At 46.2% G+C, this 21,775-nt stretch overlaps 1 protein-coding gene across 5 annotated transcripts in view; it reads left to right on the top strand.

Annotated features, from left to right (window-relative positions):
- Positions 1–21,775, top strand: part of PRKCA (protein kinase C alpha) — a 402,962-nt gene that overhangs the window by 271,032 nt on the left and 110,155 nt on the right. For all 5 annotated transcript variants that reach the window (XR_015244249.1, XM_086687811.1, XM_086687808.1 and 2 more), the window contains 2 exons: positions 3,514–3,625; positions 7,052–7,180. Coding sequence is in view for 4 of the 5 variants with exons in the window: in XM_086687811.1 (XP_086543937.1) it covers positions 3,514–3,625; positions 7,052–7,180 (241 nt within the window). In the remaining variant the exon portion in view is untranslated. The remainder of the gene's footprint in view (positions 1–3,513; positions 3,626–7,051; positions 7,181–21,775) is intronic.

The raw sequence follows: 21,775 nt of genomic DNA, 5'->3' as shown, positions 1-21,775 counted from the left end.
CCAGATGAGTAGGACTTAGATTTTCCTGAAAAGTGAAGCAAGTTGCCTGTGTGCCACATCAACAGAGATCTGAGTGACAACCGACTGGCAGGACAGCCGCCCTGGAGCTGCCTGACACACCCAGGCTCCAGAGGGCTGTGTGTGAGCTGCCATGCCTTATTTAGTGCCTGCTGTTGATGCCTTCCTTCTGCAGGGAGAACTGCCTGATTCCTTTCCTCTAGCACCCTGTTTGCCCTCCACGTGGTGGGACGTAACCTTTACTGTCAACATGAGAACTTTTAATTGATCCTGACATTGTTCTGTGCCCTTGACGTTCTGCCTAACATCTGGGAGATTGGAGAAATGGTGGGATGCTCTAACGGAGGAAGGCTAAGCCCATACTTGGGACCATATTCGCAGCTACTACTTGTTAAGGAAAATAATCTCCCAAGGATGGCATTGATCTTTCACACCCTAAGAGACATTTAGAAAGTAAACTAATGACCTACCTCAATATTGCTAACCATCTGCACACACCTGTAACTAGCACCTATTAGGCACTTACTAGATCTTTAGGAAATGACCTTCTAAAGGCCCTCAGTCTTTATGTGCCTGCCAACATTAGGATCACCTGAAGGATTTGTTGAACCATGAACCTTGAGGCCTCACATAGAGAGTTTCTGATCCATTCAGTATGGAGAAGGGCTTAATAATTTCTGACAAGTTCCAGGTGATGCTGGTGCCTTGTAGAGACCATATTTTGAAAACCATGATCTGAAGCAGAGGCAGGTAAAGTTGTTTGTTGTGTTGTGTTTTGTTTTGTTTTGTTTTGTTTTGTTTTGTAAGGGCCAGATAGATAATATTTTAGGCTTTGTAGCCATATTTTAGGCTTTGTGGGCTCTGTCACAACTACTTAACTCCGCCATGGTAACCACAGAAAATATATAAATGAGTGAGCATGGCTGTGTTCTAATAAAACTTTATTTACAAAACAGGTAGTAGGCTCGTTTTAAAAAATGTGTTGAAAATATAAAACTTTGTTTGAAAATATGTTAAGATCCTGGATGGATTTTTTTCAAAGCTCTTGGATGGGAATCAGTGTTAAAGATGCAAACGTTGGTCGGATCCTATCTGAGCCCTTCCCTGGCCACGTGACTTTGAAGGTCACTAATGCCTCTGCAGACTGAAGATAATAATACAGGGAAAAATGAAATGTTAACATGTATCGAGTCTGGTGCTTGCATGTTTAGCGTAATATTCTTTATAAGATTCTGCATGATTGAAATATTCTAGAATTTTAAGTTTTATGACTTTATTTTTTTTTTATTTTTAAAAAAAATTTTTTTTTAACGTTTATTTATTTTTTTGGGACAGAGAGAGACAGAGCATGAACGGGGGAGGGGCAGAGAGAGAGGGAGACACAGAATCAGAAACAGGCTCCAGGCTCTGAGCCATCAGCCCAGAGCCCGACGCGGGGCTCGAACTCACGGACCGCGAGATCGTGACCTGGCTGAAGTCGGACACTTAACCGACTGCGCCACCCAGGCGCCCCTAAGTTTTATGACTTTAAAAAGTAATTATGGTTGACGCTTGAACAACATAGATTTGAACTACATGAATCCACATATACATGGATTTTGTATTACTTTCTCTTCTGTTTTTCTTAACATTTATTTTCCTCTAGTTTCATTACAAGACTACAGTATATATGACCTATAGCGTACAAAATGTGTTAATCAACTATTTTATGTTCCTGGTAAGGCTTCCAGTCAACTGTAGGCTATTAGTAGTTAAGTTTGGGAGGAGTCAAAGTTATACATGGATTTTCAACTGTGGGGGAGTGGGTGTCGATACCCCTAACTCCCTCCTCCCCCCTGCATTGTTCAAGGGTCGGCTGTGTAATTCATTGGCATATGTGGCCTAGATTTTAGACTCTAAAGTCAACCAAAAGATAAGTCACCTTATAGAATCAAAATCACCTTTGGAATTCCCTCAAGTCACCACCAGCATCTAGGCTTTTAGAAAGTCAAAAGCCAAGAGTATCTTTCTTTCGTGTATACACAGCACTAGACTAACGGGATAAGTCAAGCTTATCTTGCCTGCAGTGGAGCTCTTGACCTCATGCCCATCCCCAAAGCCTTGTTCCTCTTTTGTCTTCTCTTAGTTCAGTCAATGGCAGCTCTGTAGTTACAGCTGATTGGGCCACCAAAAATGATTCAGGAGGAGGAATTTAACAAGGAAGTGCCCTGATAAACAGACTTGAGTATGAATTTTTTTTTTTTTAATGTTGGTTTATTTTTTGAGAGAGAGCAGGGGAGGGGCAGAGAGAGAGGGAGACATAGAACCCAGAGCACTGTCAGCACAGAGCCTGATGCGGGGCTTAAACTCACAAACCGTGAGATCATGATCTGAGCCGAAGTCAGATGCTCAACCGACTGAGCCACCCAGGTGCCCCTGAAATTTTTTTTTAATATTTCAAGTAGGACATGAAAGTCTTTCTGCTCAACCCTCTATGTTTGCATATTAGTAATGGAGATCCAAGAAGCAGAGGGGCTAATCTACCTAGATAGACCCACCCAAGCATTTAACAAGACTGACTTGTCTTCGTGACAGCTCTGTAAGATAGGTACTGTTAATTTCCCAGTTTGCAGTTGTGGAGGAAATGATATTTGTCCGAGGTCCCACTTCTCGGAGGTAGTCACCCTGGAACTGAACCCAAGCCGTCTGACTGCAGGGTCCATGCTCTTTACTTACTCTGCTAGGCTGTATATAACGTTTAGTTCCCTTATCTGCGATCTGTCTATAGATTGAGGAACAGAAAGGCTATTTGAGAGAAAGCCGTTTTGTACCTTCAGTAACTTGTATGTTATGCTAGGGAAAGTAATGAGATGGCAGCAGAGGGGCATGGGGAGTATACTTTCAGTGCATTTCCAATTTTCACCTGATTACCTTGGAGCTTCCCTGTGCAAATGCATATAATGTTACGGGAAATAGTGCAGAAGCAGGAAGATGTCTCTGTTGGTTTGGGTGCATATCTGGTCTTAATATTGTACTTCTAGAAAACTCCCCCAAAAGGAGATCACCCATACTCCATTAAGCAGATCCAGGATCATTCCGTTCAGCTTCACAAATACACCCTGATTTCGTATCTGCCTTGTGCTGCAGCCTGTGCTAGGCGCGAGAGACCCAGCAATAAATACCATGGCATCTAAGACACTGTGCTTGCCCTCCAGCACTATTATGATTCTAGGTCCTGAGGTGGTAACATTGGTGGAAACCCTGGTGTGTGGAAATTACACCCCCTAAAGAAAGGAAACATGGGTATTTCTTATATGGCTCAAAGTGGGCAGCTCATAAAAACTCAATGTGGCAAAGTCACCACCACCCGTGCGATTATCCCAGAGAATGGTGCGCAGTCTGGTTCTATTGAACCTCGATGTGGGGAGGGGAAGAGGCAGGGCTTGAACTTGGCTTAGTCCAAAAATGTGTTTCTTTCATGACTGGACTGAACAATGCGCTTCTTCTCCCCACCAGGACCCCAGGAGCAAGCACAAGTTTAAAATCCACACTTATGGAAGCCCCACCTTCTGTGATCACTGTGGGTCATTGCTGTATGGACTCATCCATCAAGGGATGAAATGTGACAGTAAGTAAGTTTTCTTTTCCACTAGATCAGGTGAGGCTCTGCCGTGTACGTGCAGGGTTTGCAGGGCACTTCGGGTTTAGTAACTTTTCAACACGAACTCATCAATAAAAAGACCCTATTCGGGGGCACCTCGGTGGCTCAGTCGGTTAAGTGTCCGACTTCAGCTCAGGTCATGATCTCACCATTGATGAGTTCGAGCCCCGTGTTGGGCTCTGTGCTGACAGCTGGGAGCCTGGAGCCTGCTGCGGATTCTGTGTCTTCCTCCCTCTCTGCCTCTCCCCGGCTCATGCTCGCTCGTTCTCTCTCTCAAAAATAAACATTTAAAAAGATTTTTTGAATAAATAAAAAGAACCCGTTCAAATACATACCACACCAGAAAAGTATAGGATCGCTCCACTGTCAGTGTACTGATTTATTAAACTACTTACTTGCCTGATTGTGAACCCCCCCCACACACACACACACAAAAAGAACACCCGATTTATAAATGAAGTTAGTACTGTCACAGTTTTTTGTGGTGGAAATCTTCCATCACTGTAAAATGCAGGCTACTCAAACCCCAAAGCAAATGCCATGTGTTGAAGGTAGACTCCCCCACCTCCAGATTCCACATTTGGTTAGGCTTCACGATAAGCTAAGCAACCCTAGTCATTATCTTCCTGTGTCTCTAATTAGTGGGTGGACTGTGGAAAAATCCAGTAGGCTCTCCTTAAAACTGAAACTACAATGAAAATAAAAACCAGACATCTTAAGTTTGCTCACCCTGCACGTTCATGGACAGATCAAGTTTCTGTCAGTCCAGTTAGAGATGCAATCACGAAGACCGTGGACAAGGCATCAGCCCCCCTGCATTCTCCATTTTTGTCCTGCGTGTATTGTCATCAAGCACCAGGTAGAAGGAAAACAACTATGGAAACTCTTTGTTTTGATCGTTCTTATGAGATTCTCCAGGCCGTTTATCTGTTTCAATAATGGTTTCTACTTTCAGGACACAAAAAGGTAATTACCGAACCTGTTTTTCTGGTAGACAGGAGAGTGTTGGGGAAACATCAATATATTGCCATTCGTTAAATATTGCTATTATGGCCAAAAGCTTTGTGTGTCCTGCATGGAACGAAGGCGGTGTATATACAAATCAAGGTTAAATGAACATTATAGAACAGATGGATGGTGTCTCAGCACATGGGGGTTCTTCACCTTAGAGAGCTGTCAAATTTAACAGCCTAAACAAAACCTTTGTGATGATCCAGACCAGTGGTTTTCTGTGTTTTGAGAAACCCTGGGATTCCAAAGACATGGTTTTTCAGGGATTCTGCGAATGTGAATTCTAAGTGCATTTGTAAATACACTCCTAAGTATTTTAAAACTTGGAACAAGAGTGAACGCTTCATTGTGTTACACACTCAAGCTTGACAAGTTGGAGATGATGGTGGAGACCGTGTTCTGCCAGCTTTACTCACGGGGCTGAGCGTGCAGCCAAGTTTCTGCTGCCGAATCCACTTAACCGAAGAGCCAACCAGGTTGTATGTTGTCGAACAACATTTACCATCTCTACATATGCTTCTGTTCTGAGTCTGGATTTGGGGTTGCGGGACAACTTTAACAAAGCACAGAAGTAAGTGCCCTGTCAGGGCTGAACCGAGACAGCTGGTTTCACAGTTCTGTTTGGATCAGGGGGCTCTATAGGTTATCCACGAATGTCTTCATACCGAATAAATGGTATAAATTTGAATTTGTTAACTAGGCTTATGCTAATGAAGGAACACTCATCTGGTTTATATGTTGGGATTCTGCTTAAGATTTTGTTGGAAAGATGGGTCCCGCTACTAAAAAATTTTGAAAGCCGCTGAACTGGGCCAGTGCTTTTGTTTGGTTTTGTTTTGTGGTCAGCTCTTTTCCTTGGAGTCGTATGGCTTCTGGGGCCTGTGCTCCTTCCTCAAGGGAAGCCAAGAAGCTCACGGGTGCCAGGACCCCAACACCTCCCTTAACTTCCACAGAGAAGGTATCTCTTTCTGTGCTTCGCACGTCGTAGGGTTACAATACTGTGTGCAATTCTGCTTGGTAGGGGAACGACCTTAGCAACCGCTGTCCAGAGCAGCCACTTGGTTTGCAGAGTAGGAAATGGGATCAGAGAGAGCACTTGAGTTTTCCAAGATCTCAAAGCTGCTAATGGGGGAGTCAAGACAGGGATACAACCCAGGGCACTTTTGCGTCCCTGTTGTGCCTGTCCTTTGCAGAGAGGCTGGCCTTTATTTCTTCCAAGTTACAATTCTGCCCAAGCACTTACAGACCGGATGTGGTTACTACAAGTCCGATGGATAGCACACCTTTTCAGGAGCGTCTATATTGGCTGCCTCAAGGTGTTTGATTCTGAATGGTTAGCTTCAGAAATAGAAACCTAAACAGAATTCACGTTTGTGAATCAGCCAATTGTCCTTTCCTCATTTGTGACCATTATCCTCCTTTCCGCCTTGAATTATAGCAAATATATGTTATTTGCGATGCTTTTTGCAATTTACCTCACCATGTTAAACACTCAAAATGAAATGAACACGAAGGCTCCACCTTGAATGCTACGGAAGAGCCTCGTATCATCCCATTGGGGGCGTGTGAGGAGTCCAGTGGCCATCGCTCCTCTTGGCAGCCTGAAGGGACAAGGGCAATAGAGCTGGAACACCTACACAGGCACTCATGTTTGCGTTCAACACACAGGATTCTCTCCAGAGTTTCTTTGGTTCACGGCACTAAGACTGATCTTTTTATTCCTCCCTATCTCACCCACGTAATGTCAGCTGGTAAGGAATGGCTCAGCATGCCAGGCATGTATTTGTTTTACTTAGAATAATATTTAAATATTTGAAGACAGGTTTAAAATCTCAAATACAAGTTCTTTAAAAAAAAAAAAAAAAAGAATGCAACGTACTGAAGCCTTCTGAGATACAGAGTTAACTAAGGCAAGAAATTTTCCAAACTTCCTGTACTCGCCCCATGGACTCATATTCTTGCTGAGTGGTCAGCTCAGAAAGGCATAAGAAATTATTTGGCAAAGAATATCCTCTGTTTAAAATGTGCATATAATTTGCCTCTGCGTGCGTGAAATACTAAGTAGTCTGTGCTTTGTATGCATTTACCTGTGTGCGTTCTGTAGTGTTAAATATTTGAAGCATCCACAGACGAGCAGGCAGGGGTATTTTGCTTCAGTTAAGACTGGACAAATATGGCACGGGTATTTTAAGGATATTGTCACACGGAGCCTGTGTGGTAAGGGACATCTGCTAACAGTTCTTGGTGTCACCAAAAACATTATAGCAAAGTATCGAGTTAGAGGGTAGCTCATTTTCACTTGTGCTCATACAGCAAAACACTGAGGAGGTGATGGTTTGAGCCCATATGTCCAGCCTTACCCTTTGCTTTCTTGATTCACAGCCTGTGATATGAACGTGCACAAGCAGTGTGTGATCAATGTCCCCAGCCTCTGTGGGATGGACCACACAGAGAAGAGGGGCCGGATCTACCTGAAGGCTGAGGTCACCGATGAAAAGCTCCATGTCACAGGTAAGGCATGCTTGTGGAGGTGTGAGGCATGCGCAGCTTCTCCGAGGGCGTTGGGGTCCAGGTCAAAAGGGTCCGTCACCGCCTCGGAGCTGGTCAGACTCCGAGCCACCGATTTCCCATGAACACGCCTCCCTAGAGACCACACTGTGTGCCTGCCCACTTCCCAGCTGCTCCAGCGCCTTAGAGTCAGAACTGCCGTGGAGACGGAGGTGCTCTGACGGCACGGCCCGTGTACCGTCCCCCGGTGACAGGGGGACAGGGAAGCCAATTAAACAAAATGCCGTCGGTGGGAGTGCACCAGGGTGGGGGGAGATGGGTGGATGATCCAGATGTGTAATGGCCTCGGGCTGCGGTGACCCAATCAGCCCACCCTCTTGAGGACACCAACAGGAAACAGGAAACAGCCATCACATTATCGAGTTACGCTTCCTCTGCATCAGGTGCTGAGAATTTCACCATAGATCATTGATTTAGTCCTCTCAACCACCCGCACAGTGGCCTCATTTCCCAGAAGAGGAAACCGAGGCAGAGAGAGATGAGAAATTGGGAATGTCACAGAGCAGGTGAAGAGCCAGGGTGGAACTGTGCCATTTCGACTCCAGACCCCCTGCTTCTCCTTGTGGCACCAAGGGTGCCGCCTGTAAACAGTGCAGTCGGGGGGACCAGGATTCCCCGCCCACGGCCCAGAACATTCCCTCCCGGGGGCTGTGTCTGTGTGGGCTGTGCCAAAGCATGGCCTTTCCTTTGGTTTCCCACTAGATCCACTCTGGGCGTCTCCACAAGATACCCAGAAACAAGTCGTCCTAGAGACTTGTTGGCCCAGGACTCATCATGTGTCCTCAGACACTTGGCCGATCTTTTCTGTGGTCCACTCCATGTCGATTTATGGTTTTACGGTCCGTCGTCAGCCTTCTGCCTTGTTTCTGTGTCCTTGGGGTTCCCTCATGTGCTACCATACCCTCTTTTTTCTCTCCCAGGGGTGTTCGTTTTCATTTGAGTAGCGAAGGTATTATGTTTCCGTTTGTATTTAGGAAGTTTAAGCTATCAAACAAATGGAAAGACCGTGCTGTTATTTATTTGTAAATAACCGAAGGTACTGTAGAAGGAAGACTGGCAGGGTCCCTTGAAGGGGGTGGGGGGTGGGGAGAGGAGGAGTTCCAGAGGAAGCTCGCTGCTGAAAACATCCTCAGGTATTTCTTAGTTTGAAAAATAATCCACCTCTCTACCCAGTGCTGCCCCCTCAGGTAAGACTTTAGAGAAAAATCAAAAGATGTTGAGGTGCTGCTAAGAAAGGGTCAACACGCTTCGCCACTGGGGTCACCTTGTGAAAGAAACCAGACGTCGCTAAGGGTCAAGACCGATTTATGAATCACATCCTTGTCATGGGCACACAATCTGTTTTGACCTTCTGGTTTTAGGGACGTTCCTTCGTTTTCTCAGGCCATTGCTTTGCACCCTCGCCTCTGGGGCCGCGGCTCTCACCTCCGTTTCCCTTTGACTGGACTGGCGCTGCTGGTGGGGTCCGCTCTGCCCTCTGGGCTGGCGGCCAGCGCTCCTCTGGCCTTGAGGGCACCAGCGCTGTCTGCCCGGAGGAAGTGAGGCTCCTTGGGGGCCATGAGAATGTCCCCCGGTGACAGGGGGACAGGGGCCATGCCTTGGGGGCCATGACAGTGTCGGTACCGTCACACCTTTACCCTTGCTCTCTTTTCTACTGAGGCTCTTGCCTCATCGACGTCATGTGCTGGGAGCAGGGAGTGTGCAGTTTGGGAGAAAATGACCACAAAGCAGTGCATGGTAAGGGATTCAGAAGCATAATGTAGACTGCCTATTGGCTAAACATTTCAGTGTTTTTCCTTCGCTTTATAAAGCTACTGCTGTTGGCAATATAATAGACCTCGCAGGCGAACAGTCGGAGCCTAATTGTGAGGTGCATAGCCCACTGTGAGACCGGAATGCCGGGGCAGGGTTTTTAAGTGTTCAGCTCTCATTCATCCTGTTTCCGAATACAGCAAAGCAGCCTGCACGCTGCACCTGCCCCATGCCTTCTCCTGGCATAAAAGCAGCAACCGTGTGGAGCCGCCCGGGTTTTCCACAGTCTCCTCCGAGCCTTGAGAGGCTTGCACGTGTAAAACCGCACCGAGGGGCTCAGATGCCTGGCTGGAGTGGCACGTGGTACAGAAGACAAAGGCCAGGTCCCATCCTGCAGGGTCAGCAAGGAGTGTGGTCCTAGGGCTCCCACACTAACTGCCCCACCATTGCCTACAGTTGAACCTGATTCACAACTGTAAGATCATCTTAGGAGACAACACCCTTCACTGAGTTACACTTCTCACGCAGGAAAGCCAACGAGCGTAGCTTACGGCAACAATCTAAGTCAAGTCTCTTGAGAATTGGTCTAAAATGTTTTGCCTAGATCTAGCTCTAGGAATGTGAATCCAGCAATGGCTTCATAATAATGGCAACAGCAGCTAACGTGAGTGATGCCCACAAAGGAGGTACTTCCTTTTTTTTTTTTTAATTTGAGAGAGAGAAAGTGATAGGGGCAGAGGGAAAGAGAGAGAGAGAGAGAGAGAGAGAATGAATCTCAAGCAGGCTCCACACTCAGCACAGAGCCCAAAGCAGGGCTCAATCCTAGGACCCTGGGATCATGACCTGAGCTGAAGTCAGGAGTCAGACGCTCAACCAGCTGAGCCCATCCGTGCCAAAGGGCCATTTTCTAAGCACCTGGCATAGTTAAACTCTACAAACCTGTGTGGAAGTTTACTTTGTTACCCTTACTTTATAGATGAAGGTACAAAAAAATTAAGTGACTCATGCCAAGTCAAGTAGGTGGTAAATTTAGTAGTTAAGTGTTTAATCGCTAGAAGTAGAGAGATTTCAATGATAGTGTCAGTAAGAATTGGAACCTCGTCTTAATTCTGGCTGCTATAATAAATACTATAGACTAGGTGGCTTAAACAACAAACATTTCTTTAGCGCGGCTCTGGAAGCCGGGAAGTCCAAGATCAAAGTTCTTGGTGAGGATTCTTATTTTGGTTTGTAGATGATTGTCTAGCTATGTCATCACTTGGGAGCGGAAAGAGAGAGGAAGGGTGTGTCTTCTTATAAGAGCACCAATCCCATCGTGAGGTCCCTGCTGTCATGACTTCATTATTTCCCCAAGGCCCCATATTCAAGCAGTTAGGGGTTCCCATCACCTTAGGGGTTAAGGATTCAACATATGAATTCTGGGGGGACACATAATTCATAGCAAATCTATTTTTTTTAAATATGTTTATCATTTATGTCAAGGAAACCTAATCCTAAGTAGGAAAAGCCCCAAACTCAAGGAACTAAGTAATAATCATTTGCCCAGAACTTTTAATTTGGAGTAATTTGAGATTTTCAGAATCAGAGTTAACCTTAATGTAATGAGAACACACAAAAAAAAACATAAGTAGAGCTTACCGTCCAAATGCAAAGAAAATAAAAATTCCAGTAGTACAGGGTTCCCTTCACCCAGTCCCCTTCTGCCATATTAACGTTCTTCTGTGACCATAGTTGAAGCATCAAAGTAGACACGTTTTTATTTTTATTATTTTTTGGATATTTATTTTTGAGAGAGCATGAGCAGGGGAGGAACAGAGAGAGAGGGAGACACAGAATCTGAAGCAGGCTTCAGGCTCCACACTATCAAGCACAGTGCCCGACGCGGGGCCCGAACCCTGGAACCGTGAGATCGTGACCCGAGCTGCAGTCAGACGCTTAACTGACTGAGCCACCCAGACACCCCAGTAGACATGTTTTTAAATAGTACCTGATAAACTTCTAGAAAACAGGTTCCTGTGTAGCTGTAGTTAGTCACTAGAAATTGCTTTAAAAAGAGCCAAAGAGAAGACTTCTGATGTCTCTTATTCCCGTGGGAAAAGACTACAAGAACTACAGCGTGAAGCCCCTTTGGAGCAGAACCTACTGGTGATCCTCCCCACCCCCCACCCCTCCCCCCGCTGCATTACCTGCCCAATCTCCTAACCTAGTAGTTTCAGGCACAAGTTTGTCTTAACGCATTTTAAATAACAGTAGCTACCATTTATTGAGTACGTACTCTGTACTCAGTGTTTATAAGACTGGACCTTTCTTTGTGCTGAGTGCTTTCCCTTCCTTGTTCCAGTGACCCCTCAAACAGTGCCACAAATTGCTATGATCATATATCCTTGCTTTCGAGTCGTGCGAATGAGCCGAGAGAAGGGAAGAAATGGTAACGAAATGGAAAGTGATGGCGGTAGAGCTCCAGTCCACGTCCGACGCCCCGGGGGGGCTTTCAGCCCCGAGGCTGCGAACCTCCCAATTCTCTCCCTATTAAAGGGACTCCTTTTGAATAAATAGCAAGCCCATCTTCACTCCACAGGCTCTGTGAAGGTGCAGAAGGTCCAAATGTGAGACTTAAAGCCAGGGGAGAAAGAAAGTAACTTTAAAAGGAATTAATAGACAGTCCAAGCACATGTAAAATTAAATGCTTAATGACATGGGTGCTAAATGATATGCCATGGAGGAGACTGAGAACTGCAGACACTTGGAAGAACCCGGTATACACAGTGAACCATCACCAGTGGAGCTTATGTCCCAATGCGAGTGCTATCTTGGAAAACGCTTTTAAACCCTGAGCAGCTGTGTTAATGGTTAGATTCGCTCATCTCCATTTTTACCTGTGCAGAATCGCTCAAATTGAAACTAATTCCCAAATTAAAATAGAAACTCCCAACAGACTCCTGCTTTGGGACAGAAATCTGCCTTTTGAAACCAGAGATGAGTTTCCTTTCTAGCTTGGTACAGCATTCATGGGAAAGGGCTCCGCGTTAGTGGTATATTTTTATTTTTTTGCCTTTGGGCAGTGGCGCTGATGTTATCTGAACTGTGTCATTTTTATTTCTTTCAATATGCGGTTTTAATAGGTTTTCTACATTCTTGTGCGCTCTTTTATTTGGCTTTTGGAGGAATGGTAAAAAAAAAAAAAATTCCCTCGTGGGAACAAATTTTCAATTTAATGTTGTAAGTAAATGGAAAAAAGATCATATGCTTTACAGCTTCTCCAAGAACACATGTCTCCCACAAATAGATTATTCTGCAGAAGAGTCTCATTTTCTCAAATACTCTGGGTGGTTAATTTGGCGTGGAGATCGAAGTTCTCCACTGAGTTCTGTGGGGGAGGGGAGGGCCTGGGCAGGACCTGGGGCTCCCTGAAGCAGAAAGGTCACATCCTTCTCTGCCTTCTGAGGCTGTGTGCATTTTGGTGCCCATGCCTCACCACCCCAGCAGTCGAAACTTGTGGTCATGATATTGTTGTTTTTTTTTTAACTTTTTTTTTTTTAATGTTTATTCATTTATTGAGAGAGAAGGATGGAGAACGAACAGGGGGAGGGGTAGAAAGAGAGGGAGACCCAGAATCCAAAGCAGGCTCCAGGCTCTGAGCTGTCAGCACAGAGCCTGATGCGGGGCTCGAACCCACGAACTGTGAGATCATGACCTGAGCCAAAATCGAAAACAACCAACTGAGCCACCCAGGCACCCCAAGTATTGTTCTTAAATTATATTCCCTCCATGTATTTTCCTGTCTTGTTAGTACATAGGCTGCAGAGTCAAGGCAATGAGATTCAGTTTTGTGTCATAATCATTCTTTGATTCATCCATTCATTAATACATCTATTGAACGTGTGTCAGGCTCTCTCAAGGCACCAAGGAAGCAAAGATAATTAAGACATGTCTTTTATCGTGGAATGTGTGATCTTTGGAGGGGAGGGGGCAGGTGGAATTAAGTCATTAAAAAAAAAAAAAAAAAAATGAAGAATGACCGGTAGTGTGCCAGATGCCTTCATGGGTGGTCAGAGCTTGGGTGAGCGACACCTCACCTGCCCTGTGAAACCTGCAGACAGCTTTATGTAGCAGGTGACCGTGAAGATAGGAAGGCATTTCAGATACAGGTGCAGAGCTGTGGAAGGACATAGCGTGTTCAGGAGGTTCGACACAGTCCAGGATTTGGCAAATTTTGAGTGTCAGGTGGGGAGAGCTGGAAGGAAACTTCTTTCCATTTTCAGGGGATCAGGGCTATAGTCCTCAGGTTTACAGACTGCACAGTTCTTAGGGGCCATGGAGTATGGGCTCTGGGTTAAATAAATATGTCTTTCTGAAACAGGAGGATTTTAAGTTGCAAGTGGCTAGGTTTTCAACAAGGACAGAGCATCAGTCTCCAAGCCTGAACTCCAGACCTCACCCTGAGGTTCACAGTGACCCTCGACTTTCTTTGTCAATGCCGAGAAAGGGGGCGGAGCAGGTGGTCCACTGATTCCTGAAAGCTTTGTAGGGATCTTTCCCCCAATGGCGGACGGGCTTGTGGAATAAAATAATCAGTGTGAGGCTGCCAGGAAGGAGGAGTTGGCCTGAGCTGCTTGCTTAAAGGAGAAGCTATTACTCAGAGGTAATTTCTACGAAATAAAATCTTGGCTGCGGGATCTGGATCCAGCCCAGGAGCACGATAGGTAACGCAGCCGATGGAGCTGGCGTGGGGTTTGGGATAGAGAGAGGTCAGCAAGAAACGGCTTACCCTCGGGTATATCCACATTGTCCGTTACTGGTGAGACTCCATTGATCACCTAGTTTGGGTATTTTCCTCGACCCCTCCACTACAGAGGCACCTTTTTCTGTTTATAATTAATAAGGAGTCTGGGTGTCCTATTTGGAGACCAGCAGTCTTCCATCCAGGGGTCGTAGCATCCACGGAGGGGCCGTAACCAGTTATCACATTCATGGTTGCACAGTGGTGACTAATTCTGCAGTTCCTTCTATGATCATTTGCTGGCATTTGTCTGAAAGAAAAGCTTTTCATTTACCACCCCCCCCCACGTTTTTTTAAGTGGCAGTTTGAGCCCACAAGTTCTTTTTGACTGTCAATTTTTTTCTGTTCAAATTATTCAAAATATGGCCAGTGAGAGCTCCCTTCACCTTTTGACATGACCCACCAGGGTTTATTTTTTCGTTTTTTTTGTTTTTTCTTTTTGTTAACACTTCCTTTCTTTCTGGAACAGGAGAGTTCCCATTGTACTTAATGTTTCTGAGTAACCCTGGGTACTTTTTTCTTTTTTTAACTGGGAAGTAAGAATCCGAAGTCTAGGTGTCTAGGTGCTGGGGTGCTCCTTGCTCCTGGGGTGTTACGGCTTCTCAGTCCTTGCAGTAGACAGAGGTCAGAATCTTTTTTTTTTTTTTCTTTTAATGACTCCACACTAGTGCTTCTGGTTCTGATTGTCCCGGGTTCTTCCTTACCTTTCTCCAGTCCTTTCTCTTCCACCTCCTGATCCCTGGTTCCTGATGACATCAATAAGTTTATCCTTTGCTCTTCCCCACATGATATGCAGCAGAATTTCAGAATTCATACAGTTACTGGTGACTCTAAGAACAATCCAGTTCCATAAAATTCAAGATTCTATTGCATTTCTTGGGGCACCTGGGCAGATCAGTCGGTTAAGCGTCCAACTCTTGGTTTTCGGCTCAGATCATGATCTCACGTTTCATGAGTTTGAGCCCCAAATCGGGTTCTGCACTGCCAGTGCAGAGCCTGCTTAGGATTCTCTCTCTCCCCCCTCTCTGTCCCTTCCCCATTCATGCGTGCTCACTCTCCTTCTCTCTCAGAATAAACAAACTTTAAAAAAAGGATAAACACGAGATATTGTTGCAGTTCTTAAAAATCCTTAAATGATAGCCCACTAAGGGTAAATAGTCAAAATGCTGTCGCTTGGATTTAATGTTTTCCAGTGAGTTCTGTTCTCCACTTGATACATGCTTCCTTAACCAGGTGATCAAGCTCCACCTCCCCCACCCATGGCCAACTGAAAGGATGTGCCTCCTAGGGTGATGGAACAGAAGATACACAGTATGGCCTATCAAGTATCTTTGCCAAAACCTGGTAACCTGAATCTAATCATGGGGGGTATGAAGCAAATGAATCCAGATATTAGGACATTCTACTTGTTAACCAATCTGGACTTTTCAAAGTGCCTGAGTCTAGAGAAACAAAAACCGTCAATGGGATGGTTCTTGAGTAAAGGAACCTGGAAACATGGCAACCAAGTATAATCTGTAAGTCTTGATTGGGTCCTGGATCTAAAACAAATAGCTATAAATAGGACTTGGGGTGACAGTTTGGGGAGAATGTGAATCTGGACAGTATTTTAGATGTTTTTATCAGTGTGAAATTTGTGGACGATAATGGTGATGAGATTTTGGAGGGCATTATTGAAGTCCTATTGGGGTGACTTTTCTTGATGTCTGCCACTTAACCTACAAATGGTTCGGGGAAAACAAAAAAACCAAAAGACTGAAAATACAGGTAGGCACATGCACGCACACACAGAAAGCGTGTGTGGCAAAATGTTGATAAATAGTGAAGTTAGATGAATGGCATACAGGTGTTTGTGGTACTGTTCTTTTGACTTCACAGTTGGTTTGAAATTATTTAAACCAAACTCCCAGAACCCTGGGCAATGATAAGGTGGAACTTGTTGTTGCTGTCTGTAGAGATCACTCATAGCTGGAAGGAAGCCCCCAGGTGAGCCAACATCAGAGCTCCCGATGGGAATGCTGGTGGACTTGCAGCCAGTCAAAACACAAGTAGCAGATGTGGAAAAGGGGACCTTGGAGCAAAACAGAGAAACTACCGGTATTTCTTGAGCACCTAGGTCCTGTGAGAAGAGAAGGCAACATCGATAAGTACTTTCCATGTACCGGGTCTTGATTGGAAGCCTTTTTGTATATGAATTCACCACAACCCTTCGAGAAAAGTGCCGTCGTTATCGTCATTTGGTAACTGGGGAGACAGGCTGAAAGAGCTCCCCGGGGTCTGCCCAAGGTCACGCAGCTGCAGAGTGGAGGAGACTCCACCCCAGGCCCCGGGCACCAGCCTCCCATACTCTCACGCAGCCGACCCCTGGCTCTGCTGAGAAATTATGTACCAGCTCACGACCCCTTCCCTTCGGCATAGACGCGACCCACACTGTTGCTGAAGTGTTTGCAACTTCACATTTCCGCCCTGCAGTTAACTAACAGGTGAGACTACTCTGTGACAGTCCTGCGGCCCCTGTAATTCCTACAGCGCCGTTGGCACCATCGTGAGTGAGGGTCCGTCGTCATTGCCCCCTAGCCTCCGTCTCCCAAGGCTTAGATGATGGCTGGAAATAAAAATGGCAGCAGGGAATCTGGCTGGGAAAAAAAGGAATTAAAATGGGCAAAGAAGGATGGAAACAAATCCCCCCTCAGGATGTGTTCGGCCAGACATGTGACCTGCCCGTGTCCTTTCTCACCCTGCCATCGCTGGCTTTTTCTGACGGGCTCTGGTTCTTTCCCATTGTAGAGCCTTCCCGCTCTCACATTCCCATAGTCTTGGAGGAACCCATCTCGAGCAGTCACCTGCCTTGAGCTTGCTGGTGCTTGACATCCCGGCACATCCTTTGCCAAAGAAAATCAGAACTGCGTCTAAGCTAAAAACACAAAGTAGTATACTTACCCCGGAAAAGCACTTGCACGTTGCCGCATTCAAATGCGTATGTTTCCAGGTGATGCCTGGCATGTTTTCAAGGGGTTTATCTACTCTGTCCCCTTCCTCGACTGGCTATTCCTCAACATCACATGTCATATGTATGTGTCGCCCCCTCATCAGCCAATTCCTTGCCTGCCTCCCCAGTCTTATCCCTTGTGTTCCCCCGCCCCGAACCACCCCCCCTTTGACACACTGTTCCGATGGTCAAGAAAGCTGTGTGCTGTTTTCCCAGGGGGACAGACTGTTTCCCTCCTCCTCACCTTTGCGTATGCCATGTCCCCCACTCTCTCAGGAACATCTTTTTCACACTCAGCTCCGGATACCTTTATGAAGCCCCTCCTAACATTTCCTACCTTGCCTAAAATTGACCACTTTCCCCCCAGGCCCTTTATAACATTTATAATGTGATTTCACTTACATTTATTTGCATGTTAATCTCTCTCTACCAGACCGTTGGCCCTTCAAGGACAAGGAGGTTGTCTTACCTCTTATATCCGGCCTAGTGCCTTGAACTGTGCCTAATGTGTTTGTTGAGCAGATGATGTTGATGGAAGTATCCAGGAGGCACAGAGTAAAAAACTCACTTGGTTTTTACACTGTGCTGTTTACATCCCAGATCCAAGCAGCTCTTCGCATTTTGACCCTAGGTCTGGTCAAGTAAAAATGATTCTATTTTAGGCGCACCTGGGTGGCTCCATCGCTTAAGTGTGCGACTCTTGGTTTCAGCTCAGGTCACGGTCTCGCAGTTTCATGAGTTCGAGCCCCGCCTTGGGCTCTGTGCTGGCAGCACAAAGCCTGCTTGGGATTCTCTCTTTCCCTCTCTCTCTGCCCCTCTCCCACTCATGTGTGCGCGCTCTCAAAATAAATAAACTTAAAAAAAATTTTTTTTAATGATCCTATTTTACTTAATTCTGGAAGCCACGTGACTTCCGGGATCCTTTAGAGAAACGCTTCTCAGCCAAGAAAGAGGTTCATCCTCTCAAAAGGAACATGTCCTTATTTACATCCTGACTGTGGTACCTCATCCTGGCCTATCTGTGGCAGAGCTAAATGTCAGGCGTGTGCTAACTAGCTGCCTGCCCTCCTACGTGTTGTCATTCCTGCATGGTTCTCTGTGCAGCAGTTCAGACATAGCTTTCCACGGTGGCTGCTTAGTCACTGGATGTCCGTGGGAGGCGGCAAGACTGGGGCAAAGGGCAAAATCCCATGTCATTTCCTTAATGCAGCATGTGCCTTTGTCTTAAAATACCCTGGTATCCAAGCTCAAAGTGCCACAGTTTCTGTTCTTCCTGCTTAGGATGATCTTAAGCCCCTGGATTCTTTGCAGGGACCTCAGTCATCATCCACTTTGACTTCAGTAGTTCCTGCCATGAAGGAGCACTCTTGAAGATGGGCTTTGAATGCCTGCATTCCTGGGAAGGGGAGGGGAAAAAAGAAAGAAAGAAAGAAACATTTCTGGGGCCTTTTTCAAGATTATGCCATTAGCATACAGGGACGTTGACATTGACTGAGTGGGTCATTCTTGTGCAGGATTTTAATTGCTTCTAATTATAGGATTATCATTTAAGCACAAGATTAATTGCCATGAAATTATTGCAAGGAACTTGATCTTCTTCTAGAAAGTAAATGCATCAGACAAGTGAGGAATCTCTTAGAGGCTTGCAAATGATGTCTTTTTGATCACATGATTGAAACTTTTTTTTAACTCTTTGATGGGGAGAGGAGATGTTAAGGGGATTGGGACGGAAGAGAAAACAAATAGCGGATAACTGCCCCTTTTGGTTTCCCCATGCCCCCACCACAAGGTCGGAAAACTTGAACATGTTTTATTGTGGTTCACCAATAGAAATGTCTCAAAAGAAATGCAGAGATTTCTCCTGCCTCGATTCATTTCATCCTCACAGGTGGATGAGAGTGGTCCACTAAAAAGCCAGAAGCGGCAGATGCTGTCTTTTGGTCCCTTCCAGCACTAAGCTGTTCTGACACCCCACGAACATTCTTTTCCAAACATCTTGAAAGGAACCTCCAGCTAATACGCGTACACGTGCTCTGGTTATTAGCACTGAAATGGTGCAGAGAAACATCAGACCATGTTCATCTCCGCTTCTAGGCATTTCCACTTGGAAAGAGTGCAGATTTCTTGAGAAAATAGGAGTTGAGTTCGCTCCCGGGGCTCTTCTAAGATATGCCCATTTGAATAAGGTAGGGAACGGCCACCTGCAGAAGCTTTGCACCAGAGTGTCCCCCGCGGGAGACACTCTTTTCCGGGGAGAACAGTGATTGTACTTCACCACCCGTTTTCCTTGGCAATTAATGCGGGTTTTGTGGTTAATTAAAGACAGTCAGAGCCCCTTTTAAAACTCAGTCAAGCATTTTTTCCTAGAATAATGAAGCAAGAACAGATGCAAGGGGCACTTCCTGTAAAAGTGTTCGAGGTGGGGGTGCTGGATTTGGGGAAAGTTACGTTAAAGAAAGTGTCGCTTCACCAGCTTAGACCCACTGGAGGCAGGCATGTAATCAAAAGAAATGCCTGTTTCATGGAACACCCAGTGGGGAGGTTGAGGGAGGAGGACTCTTGTCCTGGAAAACACCATGCTGACATCTCTCTCCCTTTAAGACACTCTGCCTGTAGTGTCTCCAACCACTGCTGGAACGGAGGGTGGGCAGGACGTGTTTCTCTGTGTATTGCCACCCTCCTTTTGTGGGCTGCCTGGGTGGGTACCCACAGAACTCTCGTGGGTAAACATCCGCCAAGAAGACCAGAAAGGAAAGTGAGTGCGTCACACGTTTCAACCAGCACAGTGCAGCCTCCTAGATCGTACTAATTCCCAGCTACTCTGGATGACCCTGAGGCCCGTTTCAGTCCCCCTACCCCAGCCCCACAAGAGAGCAGAGACTCCGTCATCCTTAAAACTTTGAGCTTCTTGAAGGATGCCATTATATTAAAACAAAACAAAACAAAAACAAAAACCGAAAAACAAAACTTCAGCATGCGTTAAATGACCAACGCTTCATGAAGAAAGAATACAGGGGGTCTCTAAGATAATAAAAGTGATCTGGTTTTAGAAGAAACTGTGCTATTGGTTTTATGGTCAGATCGATTGGGATTGACTCCCAGCTCTGCCACTAACTAATGTTCAGTAAGCATTAGGGATTGTTGCTCTATGAAGAGTTGTGTTCCAGCCACATTTAAGCTGATACAGTTCAAGGAATCTGCTGTGTCACTTACTGACCCCATAACTCTTTAGGGACTTGTTCATGATGTCAACTATAACCACAGGATTCCAGCCACACCCAGGAAGACCTACCCGCAGCTTTTGTTTGTCTTCCTTTACCGTGCCTACCAAGCATGACCTAGGAACACCCTGGAATCTGCACCTTGAGAATTGAAAGAGCTCCGTGAATAGAATGTGTGCATGTTAAGCTGAGAATATCAGCCCTCAAGATTCTAACCTGCCGTGTGCCTCACTCTCATCTTTACCCCCCTAGGTTTCCCCTTCCTCCTCTGCAAATTCATATGAAGGCACTTAAACTGTATGCACTCTGAGGTTCCCTGTGGCTCTCACATTTTACCGCGGGAGCATCACACACATACCAGAGAGAGAGCTAATTGCTGGGGCCTTTCAGCATGGCCCCTCTTGAGGAACTGACAGAACCAGGGGCCCCAGCAAGTCTCTAACTGGATGAGGCTTGAGAAGCATTGGGTGTGGTGACTTTCGGACAAGTTTGAATAGCAGATGCCTTTCAGAGCAATCTTATTTGGAGAGAGATTCCCATTAAACAGAGATCCTCTGGTTAAAGGGGAGAGGTTGGAGCCCCCACATCCCTCCTCCTCCTCGACCCGCGAGGAGACTGTGGAACAGTTTGAGAACCACTGATATGGCACAACCTCTTTGGTCTAGATGTGGAAACACACACACATGCATGCACACACACACGACTCAGAGAGGGAACATGACTGCTAGATGTAGGGTGTCTGGACGTGTAAGGGACAAAACCGAACTTCAGCCCACTCACGGAGAAGAAATTATCAAAAGAAATCTGCTACGGTGGGAATGCTGTGGGACCCTGGAAGCAACGAGAAACAGGAGCTGGCTTTTTGTCTCCCCTCGTCCATACACGAACTGCTGTCATTCGTCCTTGCATGGCATGTTGGGCTCTCCCCACGTTGCAGAAAACATGGCCCTGGGCGGTTCTCCAGTTTTGTCTCTAACTGCTTCATGATCCAGAGTCCCAGGGAAGGGATTCATCGGCTCACTGTGGGTCACGTGCCAGCTCTGGACCCCTTGACACTGGCTGATGCACAGAGTCTTAGAAGAGGGCGGGCAAGGTGAGGGAAGGGCATGTCGCAGGAGCAGGAAGTGGTGCTAAGCAGACAAGATGATAAGTGACACAGTATGGCCGGGAGCCGGCAGGCGGGGCTGTGCAGAAGGTTGCTTTGGGAGCAGGAACCGAAGCCAGGCTCCTGCCTTTCAATTTGGTGCCTTTTTCCTTCAACCATGTTGCACATCCGTGAAGTTACTGAAGAGCAGCGGCCGTGTCTAAGCTTCTGTACAAAAGTTGGATATGACTCATCAGTCCCTTTTGAACAAAACCTATCCCGGCCCTGGCCGGTTTCCAGAAACAGCCAGGGATAAAGGAAAAATGGATTTGGCTCTATTTGTCCAGTCCAGCCACCCAGCACATTAATCACCCCTCTCATTTAGAAGCTGTAAAACAGCACACCAGGTCTCAAGCATAAATGGTGTTGATGTAGAAGAGATTTAGTGGTGGCTTTGCCCCCAGGAAGTGGCATTCTTTGAAGGGGGCCACCCTCGCAAGCTCCACGGTTAGAAGGTAGAACGGGTGCCAGGAAGGTGGAGACGTTTGATTAGGGCCTGGGAACTGGACAAAGCCCTCCAGCCTGGCTTGTGAACGGTGTGGCCTGAAATGACCCTCCCCCTGGGCAGCTTTGTCTACAGGCTGCGTGGCTTACTTGGTCCTGGAGACTCTCAGCCTATCACCCCCAGGGCCTTGCTTTCCTGAGCATTTCC

Source organism: Puma concolor, chromosome E1 (genome assembly GCF_028749965.1).
Source record: "Puma concolor isolate L17-30 chromosome E1, mPumCon1.1.hap2, whole genome shotgun sequence".
Lineage (NCBI taxonomy): Eukaryota > Metazoa > Chordata > Mammalia > Carnivora > Felidae > Puma > Puma concolor.
Note: the sequence above shows the minus strand (reverse complement) of the source record. Positions and strands in the feature narration are given on the sequence as shown.